The sequence below is a fragment of the Formica exsecta genome, unplaced genomic scaffold (genome assembly GCF_003651465.1).
Source record: "Formica exsecta isolate Colony F162 unplaced genomic scaffold, ASM365146v1 scaffold33, whole genome shotgun sequence".
In the NCBI taxonomy this organism is placed as follows: Eukaryota; Metazoa; Arthropoda; class Insecta; order Hymenoptera; family Formicidae; genus Formica; species Formica exsecta.
In genome coordinates, this window is record NW_021850553.1 from 1,966,327 (window position 1) to 1,985,100 (window position 18,774).

The following is an 18,774-nucleotide window of genomic DNA, read 5'->3' on the forward strand; positions in this document are numbered from 1 at the left end:
AAAAGTAATTACAATTAATAATTAAACAATTAGTTACATGTTATTATTAATATTATTATTATTATTATTATTTTATATTACAATAAGCTTGCTTATATTTTAAATAATAACAATCATAATACTTTGCCATAAAAAAATATATTATATACGTTTTGGCATAATTTATAGCTTTTTCTTACATCTTCACTTTTTCATAGAGTTATCAGTAATCATCATCATACTGATTTAATTAATTAATTAATCATTCATATATTAATCATATATACACATAATAATCATTCTCATATTCTAATATAACGATATTTATGAACATTTAATTAATCTATTTATGTATTATATATTCATATACTAATTTAATAATCACAGTCATATTGATAATTATAAATAATCATTAATATACTGATTGAATTACTATCACACTGATTTAATAATTTTTTAATATTCAATAAACTTATTAAAGTTATTAATTAATTAATATACTGTATTAATTACCATTATTATACTGACCTATTAATTACAACAATCAATATTTCAGTAACTTATATACGAAAGTGTACAAATTTATCTTTCGTATTACAGTTTAGTTTCAAGGATTGTGTACAATTATCGCGATATTTCGCATGTTCCTTTATGACAGAATAGCGATCGTCTCTCATTTTTCTTTCATATCGTTTATTTTCATATTGTTTATTCTCTTTATCATCTATCTCAAGTCGTATATTTCGCAACATAGCGCTCAAATTTTCCCTATTTGATTTTTCTTTCAATTCGCCCTTTTCTTTCGAAAATGTTGCTTTGTGATCAAGTACTTTTATTGAATAATCTGCGCTTTTGTAGGAATGGTTTTCGCCATATATTTCATCCTTTTCCTTATCTGTGAAGCGAAGCTTTTTAGGTTTTAATCCTACTTTAGAGAAAGATTTTCTCGGTTTTATGGGTGCGTTTGGAGGCACAGGAGTGGTTCTCTTCGCCATTGGAGAAGTTACGAATAATTCGAAAATGCGAAACCAAAAACTGCCCCATGCTTCAGTCTAAAGGTAAAAATAAAATAGTTGCACAATATAACACACACACACACACACACACTTATTAGTATTTATTATTATCTTATGTGTATATATGTATGTCTCTGTATAAGTAAATATTTATTATTTATACGGAATCGAAGCCAATTGCAATATTTTTTAAAAATTACTTTGTGCTCAATATTATTTATAAAGAAAACTACCAATTGCTACCTGCGTGTGTAAATCTATTTTGAGAGAAAAAGCTGAAGTATATTGCAGTTTCTCAAACTAAAACTAAATTTCTGTATAAATAAATTACTAAATAACCTTAAGTTAGAGACCAATTTAATCAAATTTTGTCATATTATTTTTACCCGTGGAATTGTTTGTCCCATTTCTGCCGCAATATTAGATTGTTCACAATTTCGATCTTCAAATAACCGCATCGGTGTCTGTTTTGTATGATCTATAAAATTGCCATTTTCATTCGCTGACGAACGGCGCAACGCCATTCTTTACAAAATTTCAAAATTTTATGCGGCTTTGTCAGTTGATTTAAAATTTTTTAATTTTTCAAAAACAATTAGGAAAACGCAATGAGGAAAAGAGAAGCGCGACTGCGGGAATTTAACGAATGAGAAAAGCGCCACCGTTATTAAACGGGGTCCACACGAACGCGAACACGGTTGCTCTTTTATTCGAGTTAATATTGCAAACAAAAATTTTATCGTTTATTATACTTATCTACGGATGATATACATTTTGATATCATCAATGTATTTTTATATCGGATTGGATGTATAAGTTTGTTCGCTTATTATTTCTCTTTAGTGTACTCTGAGTAAATATAAAACATATATTAATATAATTAATATAATTTTAAGGCAACGTTTTGTATGCATAATGTGTATTATATGTATACAGCATACTCTATTATGTATTAAAGTCAAAGGTTGTAAATGTTATTTTCTTTTCTTTCAATTTGATTTCGACATTATATTGTATATATAATATGCACAATCATTTAGTCGCATTTTTATCTTTTTCGCTTTGAAAAAATAAAAATTTAATTTTTCCCCTTAATATGGAATTTATTGAAAATAACTTAAAAACTTTGATTTTGACAATACATTATTTTTTGTAGGGTTTTGCAATTCATTAATACGGCCTTGATATTCGGCGAAGCCTAATGGAAAATGGCGTCGCAGTGCGACATGAGCTGTCGGCTGTCGGTCGCCGCTCGCACCAGCTCGCACTCGATAAGCAGTTATTCGCCATCGTAGACGGGCACGCGTCGCAAGGTTGGCGCAATTATAGACGAGACGTACGAAGAGGATTGTTTTCAAGATAGTCGTACGTGTAATTGGGACAAAGAGACCGGTGAGAGCAATCGTTTTTTGAGGTGAGTACACATATTCTCTATCAGCGACGCAAACGTCGAGCGAAAGAAAGTCCGTAATGTCGAATATAGTAGATCCACGACGTGCCGTCGGAAGCGGCTGGGGCTGGCTACCCGTCCGCGCAGCGCGACGCATGCGCGATACGCGTCATCGTACGAACGACCGAACTTTGCCGAAGTGTAGAAAGTGTAGGGAGTATTGTTGATTTTATTCGCAAATTTTACAAATTCTCTCTTTTTTCCTCTTTTTCTTTCACAAAAACTCAATTTTGTCTAAATAATGGATAAATACAAATAAATACAGCTAACACAAATTATAAACGTAGAAAAAAAATGGAGCAGTAAGAACGAATAGTCCTTTGCTTTAGCCGCATTTTTTCTTACACTTTTTGCGCTTAAAATGAAACAGACATATATTCAGTCTGGAAAGAAAAATATAAATTAATAGAAAAGTGTAAAAGAAACATAGATTTGATTCTTTTTAACGACAATATCTTATACTTTTCTCATAAAGAAATTGTTTTAGAGTTGCCCTCTTTCCGCGGGAAAAAATATATTTGTAAATGTAATTTATCATATGCATTATATATCATTTTTGAAATATAATAATTACAAGATTAATTGTACATTATAATTGTATGTAATTTTTTTTATTTTTTATTCTCTTTTTCTCGAATTAGTCGATCTTTATCTCTACATTGTTTCTTTTTACTTTAACATACATAGAGTATCTTTCTTATCACGTATTAATTAATGGGACATGTTTTTATTATCTTTTTTACATCTTTACATCATGATCAATTTTAACATTTTTGCATGTTATTTATATTTTTTCAATTTTTCAGCTTGTGCAAAATGTCCTCTGTACAATTGGATCGTCCTCCAAAATTGGGTCAAAACAACAAGAAAGAGAACGAAAAATCTAGGAAATCTTTCAATACTTCGCACAAAAAGCACAACAAGCACGATGACAATCGTCACTTCAAATTCAGTAACAGGAAACGACCTCAAAGCAGCTTTAGCAGCAATGGAAAGTTCTTTCCACCCTATAAACGCAGAAAGAAGGAAGGTGTGATTATACCTCCTACGAAATTCTTACTCGGAGGCAACATTTGTGATCCTTTAAATTTAAATAGCATGCAAGATGAAGAAATAAATCGAGCCATGAATGCAGTAACTCCAAAATCAAGTCCACTTCCCACTCCAAAGCACAAAAAAGAGATTATTGAAGTGATTATTCCACCAAATATTTGTGATCCCTTGAATTTGACAAATTGTAATGACAATGAAGAATACGAGAAACAGTTGATATCACCCACAAAGAGAAATTCTAAAAGAAGAAACAGAAAGAGAAAGAGAGCCTCTTCTGGATCTGGAAAAGATGAAGCAAAGATGGTAAGTTGTGGCATTCCATGTTTATTTATATTGATTTATAGACATAGTATTTTTTTATTCTCTCTCTTTCTCTTTCATATCTATTTATAGATTTATTTGTAAAAATGGTAATATATTTTGGATTGTAATTTATGGTATAAAAACTCTTAACATGCTTAAAAAATATATTCCTTTAATTCTTAAAATTTTAAATCTTTAAAAAAAATGTTAGAAAATATCAAAAATTTTTAAAATTAATTAAAATTTCGTAAATATTCTAGAATTCTTATAATATTTAGGCGTTTAAAAATCTTTGATATACTGAATTCTAATAAGTATATTAGATATTTATATAAATTATATATTTTTTGGATATACAAAAATAGATGGAGTCTAGTGAAGCCAAATTGAGAGAAATTGAAGGAAACAGTGCAGCAATTGAATCATCAACAGAAAGGCTTTCTAATGAAAGAATTAGTTTAGAGGAGGCCCAAAATGCGCAGGATGAAAGTTTACTGAAGGAAAATAAGACAGAGAGTCCTCAGAAAGACAAAAATAGACTACGATTAAAAGGTTTAGAGGAAGTAAAAGATAAAAGATTGAGAAAAATTGACACAAAGGATAAAATAGTGAGCCCAGTAATACCGCAGCCTGGTGCTTGGAAGCCCAGGCCACAACATAGGCCCAGTCAGGACAAGAAAAAGAAACAACAGCATGCAATGCCCAATTTTAGGCCCAAAGATGCTAGATATCAATATGGAAATTACAATAGATATTACGGATATAGAAATCCTCATCATGAAGTAGATCCTAGATTGAAAGTGTTTGCACAGCGAAAGGAACTGTTCCTGCGGAAAGATATTCTGGACATTGGATGCAATATTGGTCACATTACACTATCAGTTGCCAGAGATTTTGGTGCCAAAAGTGTTACAGGGATTGATATTGATAGAACTTTGATAAATATTGCTCGGAAGAATGTGAAACACTATGTTAATTGTGTTCAAAGTCCCGCAAGCAGTGAAGATAATGATAAAAGAGATTCTTCGGATGCTAGCTTCTTTCCTATGTCGATGCCAATTAGTTATGGACCTGTGGATATTCCGGGATTTACGAAGAATAAGCAACATAAGGGATTCCCTTACAATGTCACTTTTGTGCAGGTAAAGTATATATTCACACATATATTATGTTATTGCATATAAATTGGATTGTTTTTATATCAATAATTTTCGAGTAATTTTTTCGAAGAATTGAAAATTCTCTCTGTTTAATTTAAAAAATTTAACAAAATGTTCCTCTTTTCTTTATTCTCTTTCTTTCTCAACCTTCCTTTTTTCCTTATCTATTTGTTTCTCTCTTTTTCTTTTTTTTCCTCTCTGTAGATTAAAATTTAAAAAAGAATTTTAAAAATCGGGAACATGTTTTTATCATAGATATGTTGGATATTATTAGTTTTTTAATTTTTTAAATATTAATAACAAAGATTAATTTTGCAAATTCAAAGAAATTTATATGTAAAACATTTTTGTATGATATAGTCATATCCAAGTATAAAATGATGAAGTGATATACAAATTTTCCCAATATTTTACGAAGTATAATTTACGTATACACACACACACATACGCGCGAATACATACGTACATCTATTTGTATGCGCGCGCATGTGTTTAATAAAAAGTTACGAAAACGTAAAATATTGAGAAAATTTGTATAACACATCACTTTATGATTTTGCATAGTTAGATAAGATTATTATATAAAAGTAATATTATAAAAGTAATATTATATAGCATATAAAAGTATCTTATAATATAAACTCCTTAGTTCACAAAAATCATTAAAAAATTGAAGAAATTTTAACTTTTTGAATAATGTTTCATAATCTAAATTGCCTGCTGATTTTATTACTTTTTATATATGATCATATTTTGTTACATATGCATGATATTGATATGGTTTCAGGGTAATTATGTGCTCGAAGATGATTCACTTCTATGTGCGGAACAACCGCAATTCGACACAATTCTATGTCTTTCTATCACCAAATGGATTCATTTAAATTTTGGTGATGCTGGATTAAAACAAACTTTCAAACGTATACACGCGCAATTACGCCCCGGGGGAGTCCTCGTTTTGGAACCTCAGGGTTGGGCCAGCTATACCAAGAAAAAGAATCTCACAGTGAGTAGTGAGCTTCATACTTTTAATGACTATTAACTTTTCATATCTGTGGACAATATTTTTATTCTACAAATCCACAAATAGTATACTAATATAATATATATTATTCTATTTTATATATAAAATATATTAATTATTATATATTAATTACATTTTATTCAGATAATTAATTAATGAATAACTAATCTTGTTTTAATCTGGCTTCTTTAAAAAATTATTTTAAAAGTATTTATTGAATTTTTTATCATCTTTAATTTGTATTCTTAACTGGATCTCTGTTAAATATCAAAAAGTTTTAAGATGAGAATCATTCATTGACTAAATTTCCTTAACTGAAATCAATTTATTAAATTTATTAAATTCATGAAAAATGACCAACATAATCAAGTTTTGAAAAAAAACTTATTTAAAGACATATTTCTACTTTAGTTTTTGTTATTATATTTCTGTTGTATTTTTTAATTTATTGTGAATAATTGTTCACATTTATTGTAAATGATTACTATATTATTCTATAATTGCCTTTTTATTTAATTGGTTTTAAATTAAACCTTTTTTATTCTATCTTATATTGGATTTTTTGAAACTAATATTTAATTCGAATTTCCTCTATCTCTTTTTTTCTTTGTCTCTTTCTCTTTCCTTTTTCCCTTCTCTCCTTTTCTTCTGCTCTTTTCTACCTTTCTCCTTCTCAATTTTTCTCTTTTTCTTTCCCCTCTCCCTACTCAGATCTTTTTATTGAATCCATATTAGACTTAATATTGCTCGTGCATGTCTTTTTTATTGTAATTTTTCTTTTTTTATTATTGGTTCTGATTTTATATTCTATCTATTGTTCTATTTCTATCTTTTAGGAGCGGATCTATAAAAACTATCATAGCATCGAGTTCCTACCGCAGAAGTTTACACAATATCTTCTATCTTCTGAAGTCGGCTTTTGCAAGTGCGAGGTTGTTTCTATTCCACCTCATCCCTCCAAAGGATTTCAACGACCCATACATCTCTTCACTAAGACCGGCGGTCCCTCTTTTACTACCGAACGAACTGACAGCGGCATCATGAATGATGCGCTGGCGAATCGCCAAGACAGGATAATGAGAAGAGATCAGGAAGAGATTCGCGACATAGAGAGAATCAAATACGAGCAGGATTTATTTCCAAAAGAAAATGTCAATAGAGGCAATATGTCAGAGATTAGTCAACATAGTGGAGATTTGAATCAATATGAGCAGTTGGCGAACGTATACGCACCTAGCGCGACACCATGTTACGATACTCCAAGTCACAATAGCGATAGTCAACCTTTGGATAGTCAGTCTTTAGATATGTCAAGGATAAAAGAAGACAAAGAAGAAACCTCATAAAATAAGAAAATAAATTTAAAAAACAAAAGAATTAAAAAGGGGAAAGAAAAGAAAAGAAGAGAGAAGAAAAAAATTAAGATATTAATAAATTAAGAAAAAGAAGAAGGCGAAGAAGATGATTAAGAAGAAAAAGAAGAGGCAGGAAGAGAGAAAGAAGAATGAAGAAAATATTAAAATATTAATAAATTAAAAAAAGCGTATTTTTGCGCATTTTAACACAAGAAATTAAAGTCAACTTGATATTACACAGGTTTCTTTAATCTTATTTCCTCTTCTGAAATTAAATTAATTCTGCAAAATTTGTTTATTTTTAAACTGAACTTTTGCTTTAGCTTTATTTTTATTTCTTCAGTATTACAAATTTTCTGCTGTCAAACTGTGATTCATTCGAAGATAAAGAATGACAATAGAAGAAACATATATGACCAATAAACGTTAAAAAAAACAATATCGGCTAAGTAATTAGCACGCATTACCTTCGATAGTTTCAATTTCTTCATTTGTATTAGACGTTCCTCCTCCATTTATTAGTACTTTTTACTTTTTTTTCCTTTCTTTTTTTTTTAATATAAAGGAGCTTAATTGATACATTAGATCAACATTACATTCATATGGCAGAAATTTGTTGGCTATATTGATGGATTATCGGATGGAGAACTTTTAAGAATCTCTATCTGGGTTCTAGAAATTCTGTATTCAATAGCTTATCAGTTCATTTGAAAAGATTTTGCATATAGATTATATTTTTTGACCATATAAAAACAGACTGCCATATTGTTACACTGTGTTCATGTCTATCTTAAAACAAAGCAACGTTATTTTGATAACTATCAATATTTATGGATTAACGCATAATGAATTAAAAATTAGGAATAATTAATCCATTCCCATGTTAGAAGTAAAATAATTCCAAATTGTTCTTTATAATATTTAATATTTATTCCTATTCCTAATATTCTTTCTATTATGCGTAGGATCTTAAGCGCGGAAAAAAGCTATGCGATAGCTATTCAATTTAGAGCTTATCCGAAAGGTGCGAAAGGTTGATTGACTACCGCGTCATCTCTTGTCGACATGTCCTGTGCGCAAGAGTCTTATATATTGAAAACAAGATGAAAAAGAGAAAAGGTATAATATTTCATACCCGTGATCCTTTTTCCATATACTTTCAGCGCGTGCTTAGTTATTTTTAATTTCTCATGGTATATCCGATCAAAAATGAAATAAACAGTTGGCTTCTAATGCGCCAAACATCCAAGCACCACTCCAAATACTCTAAAATAAGTTTGTTATTATACATATTATTTGATTATTATTATTATTATTCATCTCGATATACAATATTAAAATTCGCATAAATTTTTATCTACAATTACACGCATTCACGCAAAAACGCGCGCGTACACACACACACATGCATACATACTATACGCGCGTAAATGTGTGTGTGTGTGTGTGTGTGTGTGTATGCGCGCGCGCGCGCGCGCGCATGTAACGCGCATATGTACATACATAAACATAAAATTTATAGAAAGGTTGAGTGCCTTGTTAATCTTATTACACTACTTGGCAGCGATCATATAATTTTTTTTTTAAATCGGAAATATTCACTAAAGTGAAAAAATTTCCCATTAATTTTTATAGTAAAATTTTTCACGTTTTTATTCTTAGAGAAAAGTTATATGATCGCTATCCTCAAGAACACGTAAAAAGAGAAGAAGGACAATAGACAGAATCTTTGTTTCTCTCTAACGGAAAGCAAATAACAGAAAAACAGAGATTCTGTTTATATTTTCTCTTCCTTTTTATGTAGGCTTTACCGCTAAAGCATTATGGAGAATCTGCCCAATTTATTTTCATTATGTTTACGATGGTAATTAATATATATAAGGAATTTAAAAATAACGAATACAGAAGTCCTACTTTTGAAAGTCTATTCATTGGAACAGAATAGCGTTTGTTTGACCAATCAGGACAAAAGAAGCAAAAATTTCTATCCGAACAGTTTTGCATAACCGCATTATAAGTACACAGAAAAATTAATCAATTAATATGAAAATTATAACACTACTTTATATTAAGTATCCTTTATATCTAACATCTGATATTAATAAATTACTCTATGTATACATATTATGTGACTATGCAAATTTGTCTCGATAGACTTTTTAGTCTCGACTTTTGACGTGATACGAATTTTTTGAAACCCAACCGTCAAAGCGTCAAACGTAAAAACAAAGCCTAACCGTTAAATCTTTTTTATATTAATGCCTTGGCAGTGACAATTCTATCTGCTTTTTACTAACTACTGCAATAAATACGAAAAGCATGTTTCCTTTTATTTCTCTATTATCTAAAATCTAAAATATACGTAAATAAAGATGGCTAGCTAGTAAGAGAGACGCGTTGACCTGCAACGAAGCTCTTTACAAAAACATTTATATGATTACATACTCGTGTAAACAACACGTAACGAACAACGGCACGATATTAATTATGGACATAATAAAGATAGCGCAAAGCTCGAGGTCTATGAAACACATTGAAAAAAACGAAGCAAAAAATAGAATCTTTGTTCCTTTCTAACAAAAAACGAATGAAAAATAGAGATCCTACTTTTTATCTGATTACTTTATCTTCGCCACCAAAACATTGTGAACATGAAAACTACTTGGTTTATACCATTGAACTATATACATATGCCTATAACTCAATGGTTTATTCTTGCTATGTTTATAATATTAATTATAATGTAAAGGTCTGTCCAGATGAATTCGTATATTTATAATAGAGAGACCCTTAATTTAAAATTTAGACACTGTTTTCTGGTTTTGGCCAAAAATGGCAGTGAAATAGTCAGAACGCATTTTATATATAGCATTTATAGATTAATTACAATGATAAAATTTTTAATATTTCTGATTGATTCTATCATTTTTGGCCAAAAAGTTCTCAACCCTACAAGAAGATAAGTAGTGCAAAGAAATCCAGATTCTAATTTGAGGGTCTCTAATTGCATGCTTCTTAAAGTTTATAAAAATTTTTTGCATTGTAATATTATGTTTTTTCCTTTTAACTACTTTTTATATGTTTTATTTGTGTATTTTATTTTCTCTTTCGCATATTTATACTTTTTATCATTTGATGGGAATTTCTAATATATGTATGTGTTTAATCTCACCAACATATGAGTCCCTCTTATCGCTTAAAGATTACCAAGAGGCGCCAGCACCTCGTACTTATAGCTACAAATATACGAATAATGGGTATATCATTATTAATTCTATTTTTTATTCATCGACCAATTCCCAAAGCATCAGAGCAGCATCAGTGCCGCCGACGGTGACAATATTTTGGTCATTGTAGAGAAATCTGGCACAGGCCACCAATGAACTATACACTTTCTCTTCGATATATTCGGCCTTGGTATTGGTGCATGGATATTTGAAAAGCCGAAGATAACCTTCGGCATCGCCGCTTACGAGCATATCGTGTGCTGCTGATCTGCTGGAGGTGGTAACAACTGTGGTCAGTGGATAATAACGATTATTCCATTGTCCTGCAAACACAATCATAAAAAGCTCGTTTGTATGAATGTAATTACAGTAATATAGTAATAGTACTGTTTTGAAAATCTAATAGTAAAAAAGTTTGCATAAGATAAAACAAAATGAATGCAATATATAATAATGCAATAAATAATAATGCAAAACACACAAATTCTTAGAACAAGACCGTCTTTTAAATCTTAAAAAAAAAAAAAAAGAAAAAAGAACCTCCACGTCTAGAAAATTGCCACGAATGCCGAACACAACTTCATTCAAACCACCATAAAACGTAAACTAAGAACGATAGCGTCATGCACGAGGCGTGAGAAAGTTGCTAAAGAACCCACTACAGTGCCACAAGGCAGATGACCCCACATCATCGTATTCGGGCGCTTTTTTTAAAGTTTGGTTTCTTTATGGAAAACTCTTCTATATTTTTAAAATATAAAAAAAATATAAAAACACTAACCAGAAACCATATAACCCACAGTGCAATTGTAAGTGTACCACTTGACGTCTTTCATAACTAAAGGGCTCTTTTCTGATGATAGCACCTTGACATCCCCTAGAAAAAAATTGCATTTGAATATACGCGAATAAGATTATATTTTCTTTTGCTCCAATATATTATTTTTAATTTAATGTTATTTAATTGGCAATATGCTATATTGCTATATAATACCCCAAATTGCTATATATTGAAGATATATATGTATATATATATATATATATCTTCAATAATATCTCGTCGTATGGTATTGAAGATTGAAGATTGAAATTTGACCAATCAGAACAAAGAAACTTTAGTTCCTTTTGCTGTGATTATAGTCAAATTCCAATCTTTAATCTTCAATCTTCAATTTTCAATGCGTAGTCTAATATGGGCTTAAGCAATTGTATAATTCTTAATGTTTTTTGTATTATTGTTATATAAATTCGTCTGTATATTTCTTTAAAATGAATCAAAACATGACGGATGACTTACAAAACACAAGATCATAATCTTGAGTGACAGTTTGGAGAAAGCGACTGTCAGAACTCCAGTCGAGTTGTACCAATGGCTGTGTGCCGCGGATTTTGTTGCTCTTCTTATACGAAAATCCATCCCTAGATACTCTAAAGAGATATACGCTGCCATTTTGGGAACCCATAGCCACAATTTCTCCAGCTAGCCAGACAATAGGAAAATATATTGAGATTATATTTTCAGAAAGAGATGTAATTTACATAGTAATATGCAGTAAGTAAAAGTAAAGATATGTTGATTTCAATAATATCAAAAAAAGTCTAAAGGCTTTCTTTTTAAAATATCCCGGAAATTAATATTTTGTTTAAGAAGAGAGGAAATTTAAGTACACTCTGGGCCAAACATAAATAAAAAATAAATGCGATAAGAAAGCTTAGACAAAAAGCAAAAACTGATCAATTAAAATATCATTTTGTTTTTGTAAAAAAATTTCTTTAATTTAAATTTTTTAAACATTTAACAAGTTTCGAAAAGTTAAAATAATTCGAAAAATATTAAAGTAATATTTATGTCGTACTGGGATTATATCCAATGCAAGATAAAGGCGATCCGCATACTCTAAGGGTTGCTACAGCTGCCCCGGTATCAGCTGCGAGTACCAAAAGATGACCTTCGGATGATCCTGCCGCTAACGCTACGCCAAATGGGTGAAAGGCTATGCATATACATTCGAAACCCACCTGAAAAAATCACAAAAAGATATGTGCTATATATAACTTTAATTATATATACCTAAAAACCTGTTTTTTTTCAACTAAGGATATATACATATAAAGAAAGAAAATACACGAGATACTCATTAATTTTGATTTCCTCTGTAGAAGCGATAACAATTCTTAACACACTCATCTGTCTCAAAATTTACGTTTTGGTTATCAGAATTTGCTCAATATGTTCAATGTGTAGTCATTGAACTCTATATATATTGGAACGAGTTTTCCCATATAATTCTTGTATAGAGGAAGTAAAAAATGTAATTAGAATATATTTAGTGAGTTTTATTATAAATACGCATATTTTTTCTATAAAATATAAGATAAGCTTGTGGACTGTACTAAAAGAGATAATAAAACCCAATGCTGCTGTCTTTTTTCGATTGCATTTGGAATGCCAGAGTTTTGTCTAGCATGTATAAATTCAAAAAATTTTATTTCATTTTACAATGGGATAGCTGTTAAAAGAATTCTATTATATATATATATACACGGTCTGTCCCAAAAGTTTCCGAACTTTCTTCGTAGAATTTTTTTGACGGTTTCATCCGTTCGACTGGGCCGTCCGCTGTGCTCGTCGTCTTCCAGCGATTCTTTCCCGAAACTTTGTGAACCACTCATAAACTATTGTACGTGATAGTACTTGAGCCCCATAAGCCTTCTCTAACATTTTGAGTGATTCTGTAAACGATTTGCCCAATTTAACACAGAATTTCATATTGGCTCTTTGTTCCATGGTGATTTCTCGACGAATGTCAAAAAGATAACTTCAAATCTGCCCCTATAGTAAATTAGTTGTTAGTGGGATCTCAATCAAACTTACCAGAATTTTTAACAAAGTTTCTAGAAGACTGCGTGACCTTGATTAAACAGATAGCACTACTAATACCGTCTGTACAAAGAAAATTTGGAAACTCTTGGAACAAATCATGTATGTGTGTGCTATTTAAATAAGATTAATCTTTATAAAATTGACCTGTGTGGTCCACAATAGCTTGTGTCTTCGCCAAAGAGCAATATTTTTGTCATGTCCCGCAGTGGCAAAGACCTCATCATCAGGATGAACCGCCAAACCCCACAGTTGTCTGCCATGGCCAAATACGACTTGGTTGAACCTCCTCTGCAGAGAACCCTCTAGAATGTTGTTTCGCGTAGTTCCCACATAAATATTTCCGTCATTTCGTCCAGGACGTTGCGGATATATACTGCGAACTCCGCCCACCGATTCTGGCAGCTATAACGTGAAGATAATTATGTTAGCTTTACTTGAATAAAGTTTGTTTTTTGAATGATAATTGGACAATTTCCATTTAATTTCTTGATTAATTTGTCATTAAGAGAAAAAAATATAACTTCATTAAAATGTTAAATATATTAACGTAATGATATATATATATAAATTTAAATTACATTTATATATATTATTATTAATTAAATAAATAATGCAGTATATAGCAATTGAGTAAGAAATTTCAATTAAAGAAATCGCAACAAAGAATAGATTAAAAAATTACATATATTATATAATTTTACTTATATAAATAAATTATAGAAAAAATATATAAATAATGCATAAACAAATATGACGTCCCTCATATCAGCCACGTAATTGGTCAATTCTATATTATATTGTGTGAATAGATTTTTCTCTTCGTTTATTCTTACCAACCTTTGTATCAGTAATGCGTTTGTAGTTCTGTAATGAGTCCCAAGCGGCTATTTTTCTATCTTTTTCGCCACCAGAAAGCAATGTGCCTTCCGATAACATGACGAGGGAGCTAATGCCCTTGTTATGCGCTTCAAATTCCATTCGCACAAAATATGCCCCATCTGCATCCACTGAATATACCGTGATGAAACCGTCACTGTCCGCTGTGACGACATCACCATCTTGTTCGAACTGAATACTTGTTACATGTGTACGAGATGGCTAAAAACAAATCAAATAAATTTCAAATTGAAGATTACATAGAAATTTGAAATTGCAGAAATATAAAAATTATATATAAGTAATATTATACAAAAATATTTAATTACAATTTAACACAGTTATAATAAATATAACACAATCTGAGAGATTAAAATTTTTCCTTTATAAATCTTTTAATTTTTATAAATTTTTTGAAATGAGTTTATATAAACTATATCAGATACTCCATAAAATTTATTACACACACACAACACATGAACGCGCACATGCACGCACATATATATATATAGTACATATACATATATATCAAAAAAGATATTGATTCTTATTAAAATATTAACCTTAAATTTGTAAGCAAATTTTTATAGATTGTACGAAATATCAAAACATTAACATAGTTTATAATATTGGCTTAAAAATTTATACATAGTCTTCACATATTTACCGGTTTAATGATATCGGTTCGCTCAAAGAAACCGTCTTTCCGCCGATTCCAGAAAGTCAAATGGCCGCGCCCATGCGTTATTAAGAGATTATCGTCCAATGGATGAAATGCCGCCCCCGTGAGATCTTCTTGCATGGTCTAAATAAATTGCATATAATAGCAATGTAGCAAATTCTCGGATATAAATACATATATAAGAAATATAATATCAATTACTGTATTACAAAAAGAGGAAAACTTACAGCGACCTTGCCTAACAAGTGACCCCATTGCCACTGCCATACCGAAAGTATGGCTTCTCTTCCGGCATCCACGGCGAGTACATAACTACCACCATTCTATATATCAAATAATTCGAAATTTACATAATGTCTCTCTTAATCAATCATTATTAATTATGGATCATAAAAAATTTTAAATAATATGGCAAAATATACGCCATTTACTTTTTTCTACAAGACTTTTATTAAAAAGATTATTTTGAAATTCAAATTTATGTAAAAAGTACTTATTTTATACGTGTTTATTCTCTTAACATTTTTTTTCTATTATATTCATGAATAAAATATGGAGAAAGCAAATTTCAATAGTTTAAATAAATCATTTATTACAAAAAATAATATTAACTTGTTCTCCTTATGAAAAAAAATTTAGAAGGTATTTTTTTGAGATGCTAATACAACAAAAACAAACTAAAACAAAACTAATCTTTCTTTTACATTCTGCTTTTTAAATTATAAATAAAAAGGCTAAACCGTCAATCACTATGTGTTTGTCATCGTTCTATCTTCAATAATACTTCAATAATACCATTAATGTCAAGAATTTATAACTCTCTCTCTTTGAAATTTTTCTATACAAAGTCCAATCTTATATAAAGATTCTAATTCTAAATGTTAAATGTTTTTATTTCCTTAAATGTTTTCTGTATTCTTAAATGTTCGTGTTTTTGTTTGAAGTAATTACCAATTGTGAAAACGCTAATGCTGAGACGCCCATCTGAAATTCGGTCATACCGAATACGTATAGAGTAAGAAGGGTTTCCGTTGACCATATACGAACATGCGACTGCGCCTTTCTGTGCCTACCCGCTCTTTGACCTGACGCAACGAGTTCTCTGCTGGGATGAACCTAGAATGATGGGGTATTTTGATACTTAATTAAATACAATAATTGTCGGGTTTTAATGGCAGTAAATAATTATTTAAAAAATTGCATCCTTACGAAAAATTAAGTAATAAATATATATTCGGACAATCAAGTTAATTACTTTTCTATGAACAGTATTTTATCAATCTGTAATATATTGTATTTTTTCCCGAAACAATCTCTTGGAGTTCAGTTCTCAATTTGTCTTCTTATCGCGCAGCGATTACTTACCTCCATGCACGTAATATCTTCCGTGTGACCGATATAATGTCGTTGCGCGCTCTCCTCTCGATCAAAAAGAATAGCCACAGCTGCGACGTAATACAATAATTCGCCACTCGGTAAAACCCAAAGATTTCTGCGAGTATCGGTTCCCCGATAACCATAGACCCACTCAAGTTGCAACTTTTTCTCAGGTGGCGAATTGTCTACTGGCGGTAAATGAGAAGGGGGATAGAACGATCGCCTAAGCCCTCTGATCGTCACTTTGGCTGGTTCTTCGCGTAACACTTCCACAACGCTATAATCTATCGATGACATAACACGAATCTTATTTAATTCTAAAATAGAATTTCTTTACAAGAAGAAAGAGAGAAATTTGATCAAAAATGGAAATATCAAGCAATTCTTGCAATATTTTTTTCTTTTTCACAAGCAACTTTTATAATATTTATATTTTTAAGCAAGTCTTACTGCAGTAATAATTATTTTTTTCATGATTCCTCTAATAACTTTGATCAAATCTTTTTTTCTTTTAAGTATTTTTTTTCGAGTAACTTTGAATTATTTTTTTTTAACACGCAGTATTTAGAATTAGAGAAACAATTTTTATATTACTTTCTATAAAAAAAATTGCATTTTTTTTAAGGACGTACGTGTTTTCAATATTTAAATTGCGCAAAGACTAGCAATAAAATTAGAATTGGCTCATTGATTATTTTTCAATGATGTATAGCTTTACTGGTTAAAAAAGAGAGATGTATTAGATGTAAAGAAAATTTATAGTATACTTTGCTCATTATATGAATCAAGAGATCTTATATGAATCAAGAGATCTTTTATTAACATTGAAAATTAGTAATATGATTAAAAGTAATCAAAACTGGTCATTAATTATTTTTACCGTTTACTCGTATAACTTCGGAATCAGGCATGTATAAAGCTCGAGGTCTGCTCTTGCTGCGAGCCCTTCTCTGACGGCTAATCTCTTCTACAACAGTAGGTGGTCCACGTGATCTCGATCTTCGTACCGGGGATGCTGTGATACCACCGGCCATAACGAGAGCCGATCCAGTACCCAGATAAAATGTATCCATATCTGCGAACTCATTTCTCAGCTGCGAGAAACTTCTCACCTAGTAGCAAATCGCAAAATATAAAAATCTTTTTTGCTTGATATTGCAAAAAGTAAAATAATTAAATTTATAACGTAAAATAATTAAATTTAACTAAATTCAATATTTTATGAAGTTATATAAAAAATAATTCTGAAAGCTTCATTTTTAAGTTTCTAAAGCTTTATTTTTACGCTTTAAGTTTATGCCACAATATTCAAACATTACATATCGCACGCAAGTGATATAATTTAATTCTTTAAACAAATTAAATTCTTCAAGTTTTGTGATACATTGATTTCTATATGAATTTATTTATACGAATGATATATCGAATTCATAAATATATGTATGTAAGAAAAGAATATATATATGTATGTGTGTGTGTAGCGCGCGTTCGTGCGTGTGTTTGTGTGTGTACATAATATTATGTATTATACATAATGATACACGGATGTAAATAAATATTCAAAAAAATATAAGCTGTTTAACTAAAAACTGCTTAAGAAATTTACAAATATTTAATTATATATTATTATCAATATCTCATTAATCAAGAAAAAATTGGAAAGTTTAAAATTGATCAATTCGATTTTGTTTTTCTAAATACGAAATAAAGTGTCCTTTATGCGTAATCGAGATCCATGTGCTATTGATTCACAAATGTCAGAAATCATAGATGCGTGATGTAAAATATATACACATATACATACACGCACTCACGTACTCATATATAAAGAGAGAGAGAGAGAAGGGAGAAGGAAAAAGAGAAAGAGGATAAAGAAAGACGGAGAGAGGGAGAGAGAGAGAGAGGGGGGGGGGGGGGGGGGGAAATGGGCAGGGGGAAAGAAGTGAAGAGAGAGCAGGGGGAGAGAGAGGGAAGGAGAGGGGAGAGAGGGAGGGAGAGGGGGGAGAGGGAGGGAGGGAGAGAAGGAGAGGGAAGAGGAGAGGAAGGGAGAGGGGGAGAGAGAGAGAGAGAGATTGATTTTTATTAGCTTTCTCAGCTATTTGTAATATAAATCTAGTTTACATTAATTACAATATATTCTTTTAACATTCGCTTAAACGGCACAATTTCTTTATTCCGCTTTATTTCAGTTGGCATGGCGTTATACATTTTCACTCCTTCGTAAAACATACTCTTTTGCGCACTCCTTGTTCTGCGATATTTTATTGCAATATTCCCAGCTTGTCGTGTTTGTCTTTCACTCTCATTTCCCACTATTTCTAATCTATTTCTTAATTGCTCCGGTAACATGTTCCTTAAAATCTTAAAAATAAATATACACACATTATA

The 18,774-nt window shown here is 30.5% G+C and overlaps 2 protein-coding genes across 5 annotated transcripts in view; one reads left to right on the forward strand and one right to left on the reverse strand.

Moving 5' to 3' along the window:
* The first annotated feature begins 2,187 nt into the window (after positions 1 to 2,187).
* LOC115238283 (probable RNA methyltransferase bin3) lies at positions 2,188 to 7,775 on the forward strand. The gene is made up of 5 exons (XM_029811968.1): positions 2,188 to 2,409; positions 3,252 to 3,801; positions 4,167 to 4,943; positions 5,749 to 5,967; positions 6,822 to 7,775. Exons 2-5 carry the CDS (start codon positions 3,262 to 3,264, stop codon positions 7,329 to 7,331), a joined length of 2,046 nt encoding a protein of 681 aa, XP_029667828.1. The 5' UTR covers positions 2,188 to 2,409; positions 3,252 to 3,261; the 3' UTR covers positions 7,332 to 7,775.
* Positions 7,776 to 8,635: 860 nt separating this feature from the next.
* LOC115238281 (echinoderm microtubule-associated protein-like CG42247) overlaps positions 8,636 to 18,774 on the reverse strand; it is a 39,021-nt gene continuing 28,882 nt past the window's right edge. For all 4 annotated transcript variants that reach the window (XM_029811965.1, XM_029811964.1, XM_029811967.1 and 1 more), the window contains 11 exons: positions 17,267 to 17,498; positions 16,375 to 16,670; positions 15,961 to 16,125; positions 15,237 to 15,332; positions 14,995 to 15,132; positions 14,289 to 14,549; positions 13,596 to 13,853; positions 12,424 to 12,586; positions 11,865 to 12,047; positions 11,349 to 11,444; positions 8,636 to 10,890 (listed from right to left, as the gene is read on the reverse strand). In XM_029811965.1, coding sequence (XP_029667825.1) covers positions 10,622 to 10,890; positions 11,349 to 11,444; positions 11,865 to 12,047; positions 12,424 to 12,586; positions 13,596 to 13,853; positions 14,289 to 14,549; positions 14,995 to 15,132; positions 15,237 to 15,332; positions 15,961 to 16,125; positions 16,375 to 16,670; positions 17,267 to 17,498 — 2,157 coding nt within the window. In that variant the 3' untranslated portion in view covers positions 8,636 to 10,621. The remainder of the gene's footprint in view (positions 10,891 to 11,348; positions 11,445 to 11,864; positions 12,048 to 12,423; positions 12,587 to 13,595; positions 13,854 to 14,288; positions 14,550 to 14,994; positions 15,133 to 15,236; positions 15,333 to 15,960; positions 16,126 to 16,374; positions 16,671 to 17,266; positions 17,499 to 18,774) is intronic.